At 36.6% G+C, this 17500-nt stretch overlaps 1 protein-coding gene and 1 long non-coding RNA gene across 2 annotated transcripts in view; both read left to right on the forward strand.

Moving 5' to 3' along the window:
- The window catches only part of LOC136855739 (uncharacterized), a 292481-nt gene that overhangs the window by 263109 nt on the left and 11872 nt on the right, over window positions 1-17500 (forward strand). Inside the window, exon 2 of the long non-coding RNA XR_010858116.1 lies at window positions 5230-5396. This is a non-coding gene — a long non-coding RNA (uncharacterized lncRNA). The remainder of the gene's footprint in view (window positions 1-5229; window positions 5397-17500) is intronic.
- LOC136855738 (uncharacterized) lies at window positions 227-3670 on the forward strand. Its single transcript, XM_067133105.1, has 2 exons — window positions 227-558; window positions 2272-3670. Exons 1-2 carry the CDS (start codon window positions 326-328, stop codon window positions 2483-2485), a joined length of 447 nt encoding a protein of 148 aa, XP_066989206.1. The 5' UTR covers window positions 227-325; the 3' UTR covers window positions 2486-3670.

The following is a 17500-nucleotide window of genomic DNA, read 5'->3' on the forward strand; positions in this document are numbered from 1 at the left end:
TGGCAAATAAGGAAATAAATACTAGCAAAACGCTGACAGCCAATGACAGAAATGTATGTGACACTTTTCTTTTGCACCAAGATGTTAAGCCTGTTCAGCTACAGGAGTAACGGCTTTAATGGTTGTTAGTCCAAGAGGTGTAACAACCCAACGACATTTCGCAAACGACCCTGTTTCCTGGAAACAGCTGTAGCTTCATTTATCTCCCGAGAAACAAAGCTTTTTCTTAGTCCTTCTGGACATCAAATCGAAGTAACTTGACCTTCAACTTTCAAAACCTTCCCCTTACATACTGCAGACACTGACATCCTTTACCACCAGTAGAATGGCTTCTAATTACTGGCCTAACCCCCGCCCTGATACAATCATTGAGTTGCCCTACGAATTCGAGTCCCCAGCGGACCGTGTTTCCAGATACGGCGTCTTCCCCGTTTACCTGCAGAAGGAGGCCGAGCCGCTGTTCGACCACTTCGTCGAGAACTACATCATCGACGCTTATCTGAACCAAAGCAAGGACAGGAGAGCCTGCGCGTATCAAATTCGACACGGAGTGCTCGTGTGAGTATGGAGGTGGGAAAGACGTGCCATATTGGTTGACACATTGTGAAAAGATAGAGCTTGTTTTGCTGTTCTCCAGTGTACCGTGTTTGGCAAGATATTCTGTTCTATTCAATTCTTGGCCACCTGCGTCCGGTTTTAGCCTATTATCTCTTCTTCAGTTTGATTACCCGTTCGCACAGGCCATTGCTGTAGCGTGAATTTCGCGCTGTTCGAACAGCACCTTACAAACAACCTCGTTTGCGAGGTGCTGTTCGAACAGTTCCATACAAACAACCTCGTTTTCCGGAAGAGTTGATATGGATGAGAAATACCTGGGTTCTGCTCGGACCTGTTAAGTCTCGATTGACTTAATTTGCCTTATTTTCGATTCCGTTAGAAACTAAAAGTTTTCCGCCTTGCACTGCGATCCGTTCAAAAGAGCACTGGAACTAGTTTCATTTGCTTGCATATATTTTTGCATGTTGCCCAGTCCCTTTCCTATGGGGCGTCACATGGGTGACCGGTAATAAAGTCACAGGGGAAAAAAAGTCGATTTAATTTATGGTGGCTGGCAATAAAGTCACGGTGGAAAAATTCACAGTATATCTTGGAGGTCATTATCTTTATGATATTTACAGTCTTTTGTTTGTGTTTATGCGGAAATCCCCAACGGGCTTGTACTAAACACGCCGCATAGGTGGACACCCTTGGGGGCAACTATCCTTGTACTAAACACGCCGCATAGCCGCATAGGTGGACACCCTTGGGGCAACTATCTAGGAAAGATTGTGACTTTTTTTCCCTGTGACTTTTTTTCCCTGTGACTTTTTTCCCTGTGACTTTTCCCCCTGTTACTTTTTTCCCATTACTTTTTCCTGTGACTTTTTTCCCGTGTCCTTTTCCTGTGACTTTTTTCCTGTTACTTTTTTCTCTGACTGACTTTTTTCATGTTACTTTTTTCTGTGACTGACTCTTTTACCTGGATTCGTTACATGAATTGGACAGACATGGGGGGGGGCGGTGTTTTAGAATTCAACTAGAAGTTAGACTTCATGCAACAAGCAAGAATTAATTCGTTTCATATCAAATTAATAATAGTATTTTCCTTGAGAAAGATAAGCACTAAACAAGCAGGCCGCATAACTTAACCACCAACATTAAGGTCTCTGCGTTCCAGGCAGAAATTACTGTGAATGTGGCGTCAATTCGAATCTGCCATCTACCAATTTTTGTAATCAAATATCTGTATTTAATTTATATCAATATGTTCTTGAGGAAAGTGCTATCTTCCTCCTGCTTGCTACAGGAGTTCGGCCTTTTTAGCTTTTAGTATTACTGTAGGCATTACTTGAGGTTGTTTGCAGCGTCCCTTCCTAAGGCCCCTAGCTGCAACCCCTTTCATTCCTTTTACTGTACCTCCTTTCATATTCTGTCTTCCATCTTGCTTTCCCTAACCGTTTCCTAACAGTTGATTCATAGTGCAGCTGTGAGGTTTGCCTCCTGTTACACCTTTCAACCCTTTTTCTCTGTCAATTTCCGTTTCAGTGCTGAATGACCTCATTGGTTCCAGCGCTTGGCTTTTGGCCTAAATTCAATATTCTGTTCTCTTCTGTTACTGTTAATATTATTACAGTTAACACTGTATCTACGCGAGGTCTTAAACTGCTCTTAATATCATTATTGCAGTTATTTTCCCTGCAAGAGTTTTCATTATTCACCCAAATTTTGCAGGAAAATTCGATGCCCAGATTGGTGGGGCAGGACCATTCGCCGGGGGCGTCTTCCGACCCCCCTTGTCACGGTCCTCTTTTCTGCCCCGGATGATCCGGACCTGCCGAGAAACTTGGAGATCCACATCAAAGACGAGTCCATCGACAACTTCTTCAATGAGAAGCTTGAGGAGATGTTGAGTCATATCGTAGTGTCAAAGGTTAAATCCTTTTAAAAAGTTTTTTTTTCTTAGGGTCAGAGGTTAAAAGGATCTTAGGGTCAAAGGTTAAATCCTTTAAGAAAAATTTTTATCATAGGGTCAAAGGTTAAGTCCTTTTAAAAAGTGTTTTTTTATCGTAGGGTGAGAAGTTAAAAGGATCTTAGGTCAAAGGTTAAATCCTTTTAAAAAAATTTATCTTAGGGTCAAAGGTGAAAAGGATCTTAGGGTCAAATGTTAAATCCTTTTAAGTTTATTTTTTGTCTTAGGGTCAAGGATTAAAAGGATCTTAGGGTCAGACGTTAAATTCTTTTAAAAAAATTTCATCTTAGGGTCAAAGATTAAATCCTTTTAAAAGATTTTTTATGTTAGGGTCAAAGGTTAAAATTATCTTATCGTCAAAAGTGAAAAGGGATCTTAGGTTCAAAGGTTAAATCCTTTTAAAAAAGTTTATTTTTTATCCTAGGGTCAAAGGTTAATTCCTTTTAAAACTTTTTTCCTATCTTAATGTCAAAGGTTAAATCCTATTAAAAAGTTTTTTTTCTATCTTAGGGTCAAAGGTTAAATTCTTTTAAAAAGTTTTTTTTTATCTTAAGGTCAAAGGTTAACTCCTTTTTAAAAAAAATTTCATTTTAGGTTCAAAGGTTAAATCCTTTTAAAAAGTGCATTTTTATCTTAGGGTCAAAGGTTAAAAGGATCATAGGGTCAAAGGTTAAATCGTAAATTTTTTTTTTTAATTAAAGTGCTATAAAAGTGTGTACGTTTCTCGATAGGTGGAAAGGAATGAAACTTTCTCTTTAACTGTCGAATATTCAGCAACAATGAGAACATAGATTTGTATGATACTTTCCCTTTAAACTTAAAAAAAAACTTGATTATTTTACTACTGTAACCTGAAATGTTGAAGTTAACCTTTTTTTCAACTGTATTTTAATTATAATTTTAAAATAGGTTTTCCTAGATAGGCCACTTGGCAATTATACTCGTAATTTTTACGAGTACAATGAAAATATATCAATAAAAAAGTAAATAAAAATAATATAAACTATATAAAAATGAAATATATATATATAAAAATAAATAAATAAAAAAAATATTAATCGCACTCCTGATTTTAAGCGTGTTTTCAACAAGCAGTGTTTTGGTTTTATGTAACCGGTCTCTCGTCTTGTTTCGCGTGGAGGAAAATGCATTTATAATAAAAAATAAATATATATGAAATACTAATATAAATTTATTTGTATCCTTTTTCCAAGTCTGCTAAAAACTTTCCAACTCAAACCACACGAAGCACATTTCCTGGTGTACAGTTATCTGAAAAACTGCTATATCTAGGTTCATAAATATTGAGTTTAGTTATACTTAACGTGTGAACAAAAACTTTTAACAACAAATCATTTTTAATAGGTGAATGATTAAGCCATGAGCAGTAAAAGCTTAAATCCACCATAAAAGTCTTTTGGAAACTCGTAAATTGAGTTAAATTTGTTGCTGTAACAAGAGTTATTTTTTGACAAAAATTCTGTGGTAACATATAGGCCCCGCAAGTATCCTGATCAAGACCTGAATCAACCCCTATTATAAAATTGAAAATGTTGGTAACGAGACGATAATGATAGATTTCTTGTCAAACGTATTTTTCCAGGGCAATGAAAGTTTTTCCCGTTCGTGGCCTCATGAGTTGTCGAACGCTAAGATATTTTCTACATTACTTTACTATATCTGTATGTTATAATTAGAAATGGCAATTGGGTATCATAGATCAGTAATTATCATAGTTATCCAGATGCTATTATTAACAGTATTTAAAGTTAATAGCACGAAACTGCAATTTGCTTGAAATTCGCATCACTGGCAGCAACAATACAGGAAGCAGCGGAATAAAAATCTCGATTGCAGATCAAATCTTTGATCTACAAAATAAGCAAATCGGCAGTTTTCTGAAGTTAGGTGAGTCGTTTTAAGATGACTACAAAAAAATCACGCTCAGTAGTTTGTTTCCCCCAATACCGTGAAAGACAGAAACATGACAAATGAAATAAGAAACCGTGAAAAATGAGTATTCGTCTCGGGAAGGACGAGGCAACGAAGTATGTTAGTGTTATTGAGTTGTTTGACGACGGAGCTGGGTAGTTCTCCGAGTCCTCGTGTTGAGAAGGAAATTATTCTGTGCCGGTGAAGCGCAGAACATTGTCATTTGGGGGTCGCTTGGTCGCGGCCACTCTCCCAGGCTCTGCTCAGGCTTGGTTTCATTACGGTTAGGCTTGATATCTTTGACAAGTTTGAATCTCGTGACTTCGGTTCGAGTCGAGTTGATTTACCGTTATCATAGCAGTCCTTAGAATTGGGTACTTAATGTAATAAGTTAAAAAAAAGGCTTAATTTCTGTTCTTGTTTCCTGAATGAAGCTCTTCAATTGTACTTGAAGACTATATAGCTTGTAGCCTTTGTGACAGGCTTATTTTTATACACGTACCTTATACTTTAAGAATGTAGTTCAATTAGCCTTTATGATTGATGCTTTTAGTATTTCATATTTTCCAGGTTTTGGTGTAGCGACAATTAAACTTTTGTAAATATAAATATTACTGCTATTCTTGGACTACAAAGAATACTACTTTGATATTTATTTTTATTTTCTGGAATGTTTTGACTGTCATTCAGCTTTACTCTTTAACTCATTTTTTTTCTCCTAGTTTTAAAGCATAGGCCAAGAGTCATCTATTTTTTACTAAAAATTTAATATTTTTCTGGCTCGGCAGATACCTGGTGGTCCACAATGGTTTTCGTGGAATCCAAACTACTCTATGAAGCGGAGGAAATTTCTCCCAAACTACGCTTGTGAGAAACAGTAAATTGAAGTTAAAATTCTTAAGCCAGGGTAACTTCTCTCAAGCTACTCGGAAAATTTGCGTCTTCCCTTCAAAAGGTGAGATCTACCAAATTTTTCTTAAACTAACCACACCAACTTTTGAATTTTTAACTAGCTAAACGAATTCTTATAGCAACCTAACCGACTTTTTGCATTTTGAAGTAACCAGACCGGCCTAATCAACAAAACGGTTTTTTTGCTTGTTTTTAGCCAGCCAAACCAATTTGTTGTATTTAGCCAACCAAACCAATTATTTTAGCCAACCCAGCCAATTTTTTATTTTTAGCCAACCACCTCCACTTTGTTTTTAGCCAACCAAACAAACTTTTTTGTTTTTTTAATCGACCAAACCAGCCTTTTATCTTTGTAATCAAACAAACCAACCTTTTTTTTACCTCCACCCCTATGTAGGGGTGGAGGCCCCTCTCGTGCCCTGTCCCATAGGTCCTAGGACCTATGGGCAGGTGCACGGGAGTTTCAAACCAATTAATTCATTCAATTTAAGGTACCAGTGAGTGCCCATTTTAATCATTTCCATAAGTTAACGTAACTTGACAAAGTATTTTTCAGTCATTTTTAGAAGTTACCGTAAGTTTTTAGAAGTTAACGTAACTTTTTAGAAGTTACCGTAACTTTTTAGAAGTTACTGTAACCTTTTGTAGAAGTTAACGCAACTTTTGTAGAAGTTAACGTAACTTTTGTAGAAGTTAACGTAACTTTTGTAGAAGTTAACGTAACTTTTGTAGAAGTTAACGTAACTTTTGTAGAAGTTAACGTAACTTTTGTAGAAGTTAACGTAACTTTTGTAGAAGTTAACGTAACTTTTGTAGAAGTTAACGTAACTTTTGTAGAAGTTAACCTTACTTTTGTAGAAGTTAACGTAACTTTTGTAGAAGTTAACGTAACTTTTGTAGAAGTTAACGTAGCTTGACAAAGTTTTTTTTCAGACGTTTTTCGAGCTTAACGTAACTTGGGAAAAGTTTGTTTCAGTAGCAGTTAACGTAACTTTTAGATTTTTCCATTAATTTTTAGAAGTTAATGTAACTTTACAAAGTTTTTTCATTAGCTTTTAAAGGTAACGTAACTTGGACAAAGTTTGTTTCAGTAGCAGTTAACGTAACTTTTAGGTTTTTCAGTCATTTTTAGAAGTTAACGTAACTTTACAAAGTTTTTTCAGTCATTTTTAGAAGTTAACGTAACTTTACAAAGTTTTTTCAGTCATTTTTAGAAGTTAACGTAACTTTACTAAGTTTTTTTTCTGTCATATTTAGAATTTCACGTAACTTGAAGTTTCTTCTCTTTTTTTTGAAGATTTGCAAAGTAATGTAACTGCTTATCTTCAACTCTTTAAGACTGTAAATTTTGCCTCGAAATGTCGTTAGTAGTTAAAATATTTTAATGTAACTGTTGGTTTTGTCTTCGAAGTTAAGTATACCTTAGTTTAACCAGACCACTGAGCTGATTCACAGCTCTCCTAGGGCTGGCCCGAAATTTGGTGATAAGAGAGAACAGAATTAAGTTACCGTTAGTTTTTCAGTAACTCGGGAGACTAAAGTTAATATTAAAATAGTTTTGTAATTCATTTAAATTTCCAAAATTCATTAGTAATTTGATTATACATTTGGACCTCTTCTTAACTCTTAAGGATTTAATTTTTAAGACGTTTTCAGGAAAAACTGACATAGTTGTTTGGTAACACATTGCTTTAAAAAAAGGTGTATCGTTATTCTTTTGTATTTTAGAAATTTTTAGTTTTTAAACTTCGTAAACCGTAGCTTTCAGTAGTTCATAGTTCAAAACGTAACCGTGTTGTCAGTAGTTTAAAGGCAATAACTGTAATAAATTATACTGAAGCCAATAATACAATGAACAGACCTCAGTTTTCATTATAATACAATGGACAATTCTATGTTTGCCTATAGCGATTAAGCATGCAATAAACTTATTGCCATTAATAAAGTTGATCGACTGGATTTCAGCCTTACCTTTACCGAGCAGACATAACAAATAGAACTTTGGTAGTTGGAACTTTTGCAGTTAAACCTTTGTAATTTCGTTAGGCAGCACTGGCCTTTAGGGGTTTTATATCAGGGGTTCCCTACTTGTCTGGTTCGAGTTCACCCCTTCCAGGCACCCTTATTAGCAATCCATTTTTGTTAGTATTCTGTATTAAACTCAGTGTCACTATGACCAAACTTTGGATAACTAAGTATCGATACCTCTGACATCAGGGATGAGAAAGGTAATTGAGGAGACAGATTTTTCTATAGTTTTAAAAATAATTCCCCAAATATTGCGGCACCTTCCGTAGCATCTAACAGCACCCTTTGGGAACCATGGTTTTTATAGTAGTTCCTTTGGTCACTATCAAGTTAACTTTTTCGGGTGCCCCTGGCCACTAGGTATGCTAGCGCTTGTTTTACCTTGTTTGAATTTTATTTAATATATTTATGTTCTATTTAATATATTTATAATTTATTGTTGGGGACCTATAGTCAAAGGCTTCACGACTAAAGATTTGTAAGTGGTTGTTCTGCATAGGAGAAATTTGGATCTCTTAAATCAATCAACCCTTAATTTACTGACTTTATAAGAGTCTGGTATTTAAATTATTAGTAATATAATTGCTACAAACATTTTCTGCATGGCATGTTTGGCTATTTAAGTTGTGCTTACTGAAAAAGTTACTTAAGACAATGCAAGCAGAATACTACTTCTGTTACTCCAAAGCCCCTGTGTTAATTGCTGTAACCCCAGAGTGGTTTCTAAATGTGGTTTCTAAATGAGATAGCTGCGTGGGAAACCTGTTTAAGGCTTCTAGCTCTCCCATCCTGAGTAGACCATTAGTTGATAGCCCCTACAGGGATTAGTGCCATCAGTACACCTCACGTGGTAAACTGTAGGCATTACTAAAGGATTGTTGGCAGCGTCCCTTTGGCCCTTAGTTCTACCCATTTTGTTGCCTTTTACTTTACTTTACTTTCATTCTCACTTTTCTACAACCTTGCTCTCCAACACCTCTATTTCTTCTCAGTGCAATTGTGGGGTTGTCTCCTAGTTCCACCTTTCGATCCTCCCTCTTCGTTATTTAATTTATTTTGTGGATCCCTGTATTTTGTTGTCCAACCACTCCAACTCCCTCCTTTCACAGTCTTAAGCAATGGATGACTGAAAGTTGCCCCAGTGCATGGCTTGACAGAATATTTCATCAATCAAATAATCACAAAGAAAATATAAAACTCACATATATGATTTATTTCATAATTACTGGAATGTAACATTTAATGGGATAAAAATAACTCGCGTGATTTATATTTCATACTGTAATGTAGCATTTACTGGGATAAATAAATAAAAAAAATTTCAGCTGTGCTTTTGAGGATTTTGAAGATTACAGAGCTAAAGAACAAAGCTCAAATAGTTTACCATTTTACTCTGAGGGGGAATTTAGTTATAGGATTTTATCAGCTTTCCCTTGCAGTGTTTTTTCTTGTTTTTGATTCTATTTAAAGTACTTGAGTTTTATTGGCTATTTTCACAGCCTCCCCGTAACCGGGTAGTGCCGTCAGTGCACCTCATGCGGTACACTGTAGGCATTACTTAAGGTTCTTTGCAGTGTGCCTTCCTAAGGCCCCTAGTTGCAACCGCTTTAGATCCTTTTATTGTACCTCCTTTCATATTCTCTCTCTTCCATCTGCTTTCCACTCTCTCCCAACAATTGATTCATAGTGCAACTGCTTTGAGGTTTTCCTCCTGTTACGCCTTTCAGACTTTTACTGTTAATTTCCGTTTCAGCGCTGAATGACCTCATAGGTATCAGTGCTTGGCCTTTGGCCTAAATTCAGTATTCAATTCAGTTCTATTTTCACAGCCTAGAGGATATTTTGGTTGAATTTATAGAGGAAACTCTGGCTTTTGATTAGTCTGTAGTGTAACTTTTTTTTTTTTTTTTTTTTTTTTTTTTTGCATAATTGATTACTGTGAATCCTGGTAAATAATTCCATTTCATTTCAATGTAAATTTGCTACGTATGAAAATTGTTTCCCAAAATATGAGGTTATTTAATGCCATTTTTCAAATTGAATATTCAGTTCCACAAGTAAATGGCTCATGACGTTTATTTTGACTGAACAGAGAAGATTTTTAGGTCATTTCATAGTGCTTGATGGATTTTTAAATTGAAATCCAGGTATCAGTGGAAATCCAATTATGCTGTAAATCTGGAAATAGTTTTTTTTAACAGTGTTCTTTTTTTGTCCTCCGAAAATTCACAATTTTACTGATAAAAAATGTATACAGTATATTAAAATATGATTTTGCCTCGAATGTACTGTAAAAATTTCTCAATTTTTGAGGGTGGGGGTTTTTAAGATTTTTCTTGGAAATTCATAATTTTGCTGATAAAAAAAAAAATTATATTGAAATATGATTCTGCCTGGAATATACTGTATAAATTTGTCAATTTTTTTTGGGGGGTGTGGGGTGGTGTAACATTTTTCTTAAGGGCTTTCAAGTACAATTTTTGTTAAAAATACGTTTTATTTCTCAGAAACTGATCTATTTAGCGTATGAAGTTCAAAAGTTCTTTTAAAAACCCAGAGTACTTATGTATAGGTTTATGTTAGCAAACTAGTTCTTAAGGTGAAAACTGTATAATCACCTTGTTACAGGCAGTTCAAAGGATGCTGAAAGGAAGCGAGTTATACACTTGGAAAAACTATAGTATCTTGATTACAATTGAATAATTTGGGAAGTATTAAGTGCATAACACAGGGGTCTTCCTCTCAAATGCTTTATTTTATTTTTTAATTTTTTATATACCACTTTTGTATCTAACACTTTCTTTATATATACCATTTTTTATTTCATTTTTTCATACCTTTTTTTCATACACCGTACCTGTATTGGAAATGAGAAAAATGAATATAAAATAGAGTTTTTAATTTTAATGTTAACTGAAATATAAGTGAAGAAATATTACAGAAAACAATTATATATAGGCTTAAGTAAATGTGTTCATTTATATATGACTAGCTCAAGGACAGGAAACACTTAGCCAGATAATCATATTATAACTACTGGATAACCCATTAGCCAGATAATCGCATTATTATAAATACTGGGAAACCCATTAGCCAAGATAACCACATTATCATAAATACTGGATAACCCAATCCTGAAATGAAGTACAGTTATATAAGATAGCATTCACAGAAGAATAATATGCTCTGAATCTGTATTTAACAGGTTTTATGACAGTAATGGAAAGGAAATCTTCATTTACTATTTACCATTTAATGCAGTACTATAAGAGAATGAAACCTGTTATTATAGTAGTTTGGGTGGGGTGGGGGTTGCTAGTGCTTTGAAAGGCGGTTTGGTGATGTGGTTTTATGAAAGAACGGAACGTGAAATCTAAGCAAGCTGGTGCTATTAAGACATATCCTTCAATTACTGTCATTGTTTTGGCTAAGAATTTATTACATTATTTTAAATACCGAACGTTAGTTTGGAAAATTCTACCATTCTTGCGAACTTCAATTCTTCTTTATATAAATACACTAATTATACATTACTCGATACATATTTTAATGCAGAACTAAAGCATGTTCGTTCAGTATTTCTCCCACTTAGTGGGTTAGTGCCGTCAGTACACCTCACGCGGTGCACTGTAGGCATTATTTAAGGAACTCTGCAGCCTCCCTTCGGCCCTAAGCTGCACCCTTTTTTGTTCCTTTTACTGTACCTCCTTTCATATTCATTCTCTCCCATTCACCCTATCTTAACAATTGATTCATAGTGCAACTGCAAAAGGTTTTCCTCCTGTTACGCCTTTCAAACCTCCTTTACTCGCTCTTTCCCTTTCAGCGCTGAATGACCTCATAGGTCCCAGTGCTTAGCATATCTCGTTACACTCTTTCCAAACATCACATTAACTCTCCACTGTTACCCAAAATGAGAATTCTATCAATTGATTTAAGATATGACATACTACACAGTATATAATGTATCATTTGATACATATGTCCTCATGATATACTATATGTTTCATTTGATACATATTGTATGTCCTTTCTTGTGTTAGTATTGATTTAGAGGGTGTTAAAAATCTTCATCTCAAAAGATAAATGATAAAAGTACGCTTGGTCGGTCAGAGTCCAGACGTCGACACCAGTTCGATAACTGACGCCCCTGTAACGATCGATCCGCACCTTGAACAACCTCAGTGTCGATCCCATTGAGTCCCAGACAACATCTAGGGCAACCGAATTGATGTACGACACCTGAGGTCATCGAGGGACGTAGGCTGTCTTTAAATTTGAAAAGACTTCTGATTGAAACTAGATTAATGAGAATGGTATTCAGTTTAATGGCAGGGGCATAATTAGAAATAAGACTTCATTATTCGTAAAAGCACTCCTCATGAATCAAAGGAAGGTTGTAATGAATAAAAACTTGGAAAAATTTAAAAGCTAAATTGAAAAGCTAAAAGAGACAGGAAATTAATTAATTATCACAAAAATTCTTATATAGAAATTCCATTTCGAGGTGAAACGACTTCCAACAGGACGTTATTGAAAATGCTCCATGCAAAAGAGTAGAAACTGAATTTAATTTAAAGTTAGTCATTGAAACGTAACGCCATTGTTTGTTAATAAAACATCATAAAGACTTCTGGGGTGTGTCTTCTCCTCCCCCGATTTGGGTACCCGTTCAAGTTTTTAGAAACTGCCAACTACCTGCTTTATATATATATATAATATATATATACATATATATATATATATATATATATATATATATATATATATATATAATGTAATTGTAATAGCCATAATATTATATATGTAATTCGATTTCACACATTGGGGTTTAGGCACATCATTTCAGTTTCTTCCAAAGCTTTAAGTAACATTTTCAGGCTACGGTCTCTTTTTATTCCGTAGATTTAATGTCAGTTATTTAATTTCTATTTGGAAAGGTTTAAAGTCAGCTATCTTCGTTCATTACCATCAAAATATAAGAGTCCACTAACGGCTTTCGTATGTTTTTATATTTATCCCGAACGCATTTACGTGGGTGACATTTTCCAGAGATCGTAGGTACGCGGCTATCTTTAATTCCGGAAGATCTTGGCTCCCAGTTTTGGGCGAAAAAATATGGGAAGAAAATGTAGGTGGGCGATTCATACTGAGCAGGATTCAAGGTTTGTGACTTTCTTTTATATCGAAAGATTTCCGGTTTCTGATTTTGTCTTATTTCGAAGCGTTAAAAGTAAGCCTCATTCTTAATGCAGAAGGCTCCTGATACCCGACTTTCCATTCTTAGGTAAAGGTTTGATAGAGGATTTAGAGAAGAGAGAGAGTTCTCGTTCAAAAGCATTAGGTACGTGATTTGCTGTATTTAAAAATACTCCAGGCGCGTGTTGTTGCAAAAATTATTTTTGGCAGTCATCATTTGATTTAAAAGGAGGATTTTAGGTTACGTTTCTCTGTTTCAAGGATTTTAGGTGTTCTGTGTCGAAGGATTTTAGGTTATGTTTCTGTGTTCCAAGGATTTTAGGTGTTCTGTGTCGAAGGATTTTAGGTTACGTTTCTGTGTTCCAAGGATTTTAGGTGTTCCATCCTTTGTATTCCGAATGATTTAAAGTTAGTGACAGTTTCTGTTTTCTAAAACTTTATTTAAGTGTTTTTTTTATTGACGTTATCCTCAATTATTCAGTATGCCCCCACACCTCAATGTGACCCATCGTCATTTTCATTCTGAACCTTCCACATAGTTTCGAGAGAGGTTCAGTTTATAGATTAGTCTTTTTATCTGTACCTGGATTTATGTAAGGCTCATTTTCTTGTGCTCTGCTTTTAAAGGTTCAGTATTGTTCAGTGGGAAGGATTTGGTTTCCAGATATTTAAAATTAGCTAATAATAATAATAATAATAATAATAATAATAATAATAATAATAATAATAATGAAACAACTGTAGCTAACGACCAGTAATAATTTTATTCCCAAATAAGATTCTCTCTCTCTCTCTCTCTCTCTCTCTCTCTCTCTCTCTCTCTCTCTCTCTCTCTCTCTCTCTCTCTCTCTCTCTCTCTCTCATACACACAAATCAAGCTACGGAAATTTCCCTTCCTTGGGAATCTCTCTCTCTCTCTCTCTCTCTCTCTCTCTCTCTCTCTCTCTCTCTCTCTCTCTCTCTCTCTCTCTCTCTCCTTGATATCGAAAACATGAAAACTACCTCCCACAAGAGCTTGGAAAACCGGTAAGAGGATTGTGTTCATAATCCAAGGTGCTCCTATATTTATGCACCATAAATCAGCCTTTTATTGCTCGTAGCAATTTGTTGAGGCATTGATCCGCTTCTTACTACCCCCTACGAAGGGGGGAGGTACGAGGTGGGGAGAGGAGGGTTGAGGCGGAAGTATAAACAATGAATGTAAACAAGTTTGTTGTGGAAAGGTGGTAAAAGGAATTGAAGGTATTAGACGCATGGGGTTAGACACTTTGACACATTGCTGCTGACTTTGGATAGGTCTTGGGTGCCCAGTGTTATCACGTAACGTACATTGCTCGTGAGTGCTGACATTGGTGTGGGTCTAATAACCCCATCCTATTTTATCTGGAATGGTTGAAATAGTGGCTGTCCACAGATAGACACTTGAATGGTTAGAATAGAGGATCTCCTCAGATAGACACACCTTACGGAAAAGAGGCAGACATTACTATATAAACTTGCATCAATCATTGGGACCTTGATATTAGTGGCAATAGGTCACAATAAGGTCAGTGAAGACAAGAGGGAACACGTATTGACCATTGGGACCTTGACATTAGTGCAATAGGTCACAATAAGGTCAGAGAAGACAACAGTGAGCACATATTGACCATTGGGACCTTGATATTAGTGGCAATGGGTCACAATAAGGTCAGAGAAGACAAGAGTGAGCACGTATTGACCATTGGAACCTTGACATTAGTGCAGTAGGTCACAGTAAGGTCAGAAAAGACAACAGTGAGCACTTAATGATCATTGGGACCTTGACATTAGTGCAGTAGGTCACAATAAGGTCAGAGAAGACAACATTGAGCACTTAATGACCATTGGGACCTTGATATTATTGGCAATAGGTCACAATAAGGCCAGAGAAGACAACAGTGAGCACGTATTGACTTTGGGACCATGATATTAGTGGCTGTAGGTCACAATAAGATCAGAGAATCTTCCTCTATAACCCCGACCCTGGCAGTAGGTCACAATAAGATCAGGGAATCTTCCTCTATAGCCCCGACCCTTTTTATTGGGCCATATAATGGTTATGGCAGAGTTTACAGGGATGTATTTTGCACGCAGTGAATTATAATCTGCAGGAAACAACATATGAAGGGAACATATTCCTCCGCCCTTTGATCGTAAACATGTCAGCTTTGTCATTCGTTTGGATGGTGGACTTTCATGGCGCGCTCTCGCCTTATATTTGCTTATGCATTCATAAAGGCCCCTCGACAGGATCGGTTTTGTTCGTGGAGGCCAAAGCGTCAATAGATCTCGCAACAGATCCTGACAGCCTGATGGAGTTGGATGTAGGTCAGACTGAGACCACAGTGAAAGAATTATGACGTTATTTATTTATGCACTCACGTGGGTGCCTGGCCTGGATAAAATAATCATCAGCCGTTCATTAATCTAGCAAAAAACGACCACTTTGAAGTAGGAGGTGATTACTCATTACAACGCTTTAAATTTGATGGAGTGAGTATTCGTGAATTTATTAGTTTTTTGTTGATGGATACGGAATTAGCTTAAATTGCTTCTTTACTGGGAATCGAGAAGGGGAAAATGCTAGCTGTTGTTTGATTTAATGAAGGAATTTTTTTTAGATCCGGTTGGTATTTATGGTTGCATGGGTAGACGTGGTTCAGTGGTTCGACAGTCTGCATCACATGTTGACTAACTACCAGGTGCATGTAACTGGTCAATTGTGGTGGGTGGCAGCCAGGTTGAAGATGGTATGTGGTTAGCGGCCTCATTCCAAAAGTGTTGCTGGAAACTGGAAGGCTAGTGCCTTCTGGAGCCACAAGAAAAAGACGTTTAATAGAATAGGGTATAACTCCTAATATAGATATCCAACAATTCTTTAGTAAATAACGGTATCTCTAGTTCTTAGGAAAGAGGAAAGCTTGCAGAGAGAGAGAGAGAGAGAGAGAGAGAGAGAGAGAGAGAGAGAGAGAGAGAGAGAGAGAGAGAGAGAGCGTTTTCTTAGGTCAGTGAACCATGAGTTTCCCGTTTGGAAAGAGAAGACGCCCAGTAAAGTTTGACTGAGAACGATTGCAATTTCTTCTGGGCCATAATTTGTGAAGTTCTGGTTTGAAGTGCTAGTTTTCTGTGTGTGTCTAAATAAGTTTGGAAATTCTTTTCTCCGTCTATTTATCTGTCTAGCTGTCTGTCTGTCTATCTCGTCAACTGTGCACCTGTACTCCTTGGAAGGGGGATAAAGGAGCATAGTTGAAAATATACATAGTTAGATAGATAGATAAATAGATAGATAGATAAATAGATAGGTAGGGTGACTCCAGAAGGTCCTAAGTCAGGCTCTGAGGAAATCTTGGGATGAGGACGCTTGTCCCTGTCCTACATCACCTTGGCTGCGACCAACCAATGTTGAATAACTGCCAGGTACAACACGCCGTATTGGAAAATAGTATTTCGTACTTCAGTACCGCCTTTTTTGACTCAGAGTAAGTCCCGAACGGGGCTAGTGGAGTTAGTGCACCTCAAGCGGTGCACTGTAGGCATTACTTAAGTTTCTTTGCAGCGTCCCTTCGGCCCCTAGCTGCAACCCCCTTCATTCCTTTTACTGTACCTTCGTTCATATTCTCTTTTTTCCATCTTACTTTCCACCCTTTCCTAACAATTGATTCATAGTGCAACTGCGAGATTTTCCTCCTGTTACGCATTTCAGACCTTTCTACTCTCAATTTCCGTTTCAGCGCTGAATGACCTCATAGATCCCAGGTTTTGGCCTTTGGTCTAAATTTTATATTTTACCTATTAAACAGAGTAAGCTAAGTATTTAGAAACAAATATGTTAAAAACCATCGCGAAGGTCGATGTCTTTAGTATTGCAACAGACTTGTGGAGACGTGTTCGAGCTGCAATTTGTCCCATTTGGTGAGAATGCTTTCTTCGCCTTCCATTTACTCGGTGAGTGGATCCCTCTTAGCAACGTTCAAAAAACTGTCAAAAGGTCATTGGTCTGTTCAAATTGAATATGTGCAATAGTCACTGGAAACTAAGTACCTTATAACGCTAAGACTTTCTTTTTCATTCGTTCAGAGACGAGGTCCCTTTTGTTAGTGTTCACAGAATTAAAAGTTTGAGTAGCATCGTGTGGAAGTGTGTTTTAAAAGTGGGGTTTATTTGTTTTTCATTCGTTCAGAGGCGACGTTCCATCTGCCATCGTTCAAATCATGAATAAAGTCTTTTAAAAGACTTTCAATGGATACAGTACAACAGGCAGGTACTGAAAGCGTAGTACTGTACATGTCAGAGCAGGTGTTTATAAAAACGCATTGTAAAATGGAACCAGACGAAAGCTATTTAAACACAGTACAATGAAGACGGTTAATTTCCCTGTCATTCGTTCAGAAAAGAGATCCCAAATGTTATCACTCGGTAAATAACTTGGACGAAAGAAATATTTACGGCCAGAGTAACACGAAAGGGAACTTTATATAATTAAATATTCGAATTATTTCCCCCGGGCCTGCTATGCGTCACGTAAGGTGTGACGGTGGTACAGGAACGGACTTCTTAATTTTTATACTTGGTCAGAGAGAGAGAAAGAGAGAGAGAGAGGTTTGCACATACCTGAATACGTGTGTAGAGAGAGAGAGAGAGAGGGAGAGAGTCCAAAATTTCAGACTTGAGAGACAGAGAGAGAAAGAAATGGTCTAAATTTCAGTAGAGAGAGAGAGAGAGAGTCCAAAATTTCAGACTTGAGAGACAGAGAGAGAAAGAAATGGTCTAAATTTCAGTAGAGAGAGAGAGAGAGAGTCCAAAATTTCAGACTTGAGAGACAGAGAGAGAAAAAATGGTCTAAATTTCAGGAGAGAGAGAGAGTCCAAAATTTCAGACTTGAGGGACAGAGAGAGAAAG

The sequence above is a fragment of the Macrobrachium rosenbergii genome, chromosome 33, assembly GCF_040412425.1.
Source record: "Macrobrachium rosenbergii isolate ZJJX-2024 chromosome 33, ASM4041242v1, whole genome shotgun sequence".
Lineage (NCBI taxonomy): Eukaryota > Metazoa > Arthropoda > Malacostraca > Decapoda > Palaemonidae > Macrobrachium > Macrobrachium rosenbergii.

Coding starts and splice junctions, on each gene's coding strand:
- LOC136855738 (XM_067133105.1), top strand. CDS start 326: ATGGCTTCTAATTACTGGCCTAACCCCCGCCCTGATACAATCATTGAG. Junction 559..2,271: donor ATTCGACACGGAGTGCTCGT/GTGAGTATGGAG, acceptor CAAATTTTGCAG/GAAAATTCGATGCCCAGATT.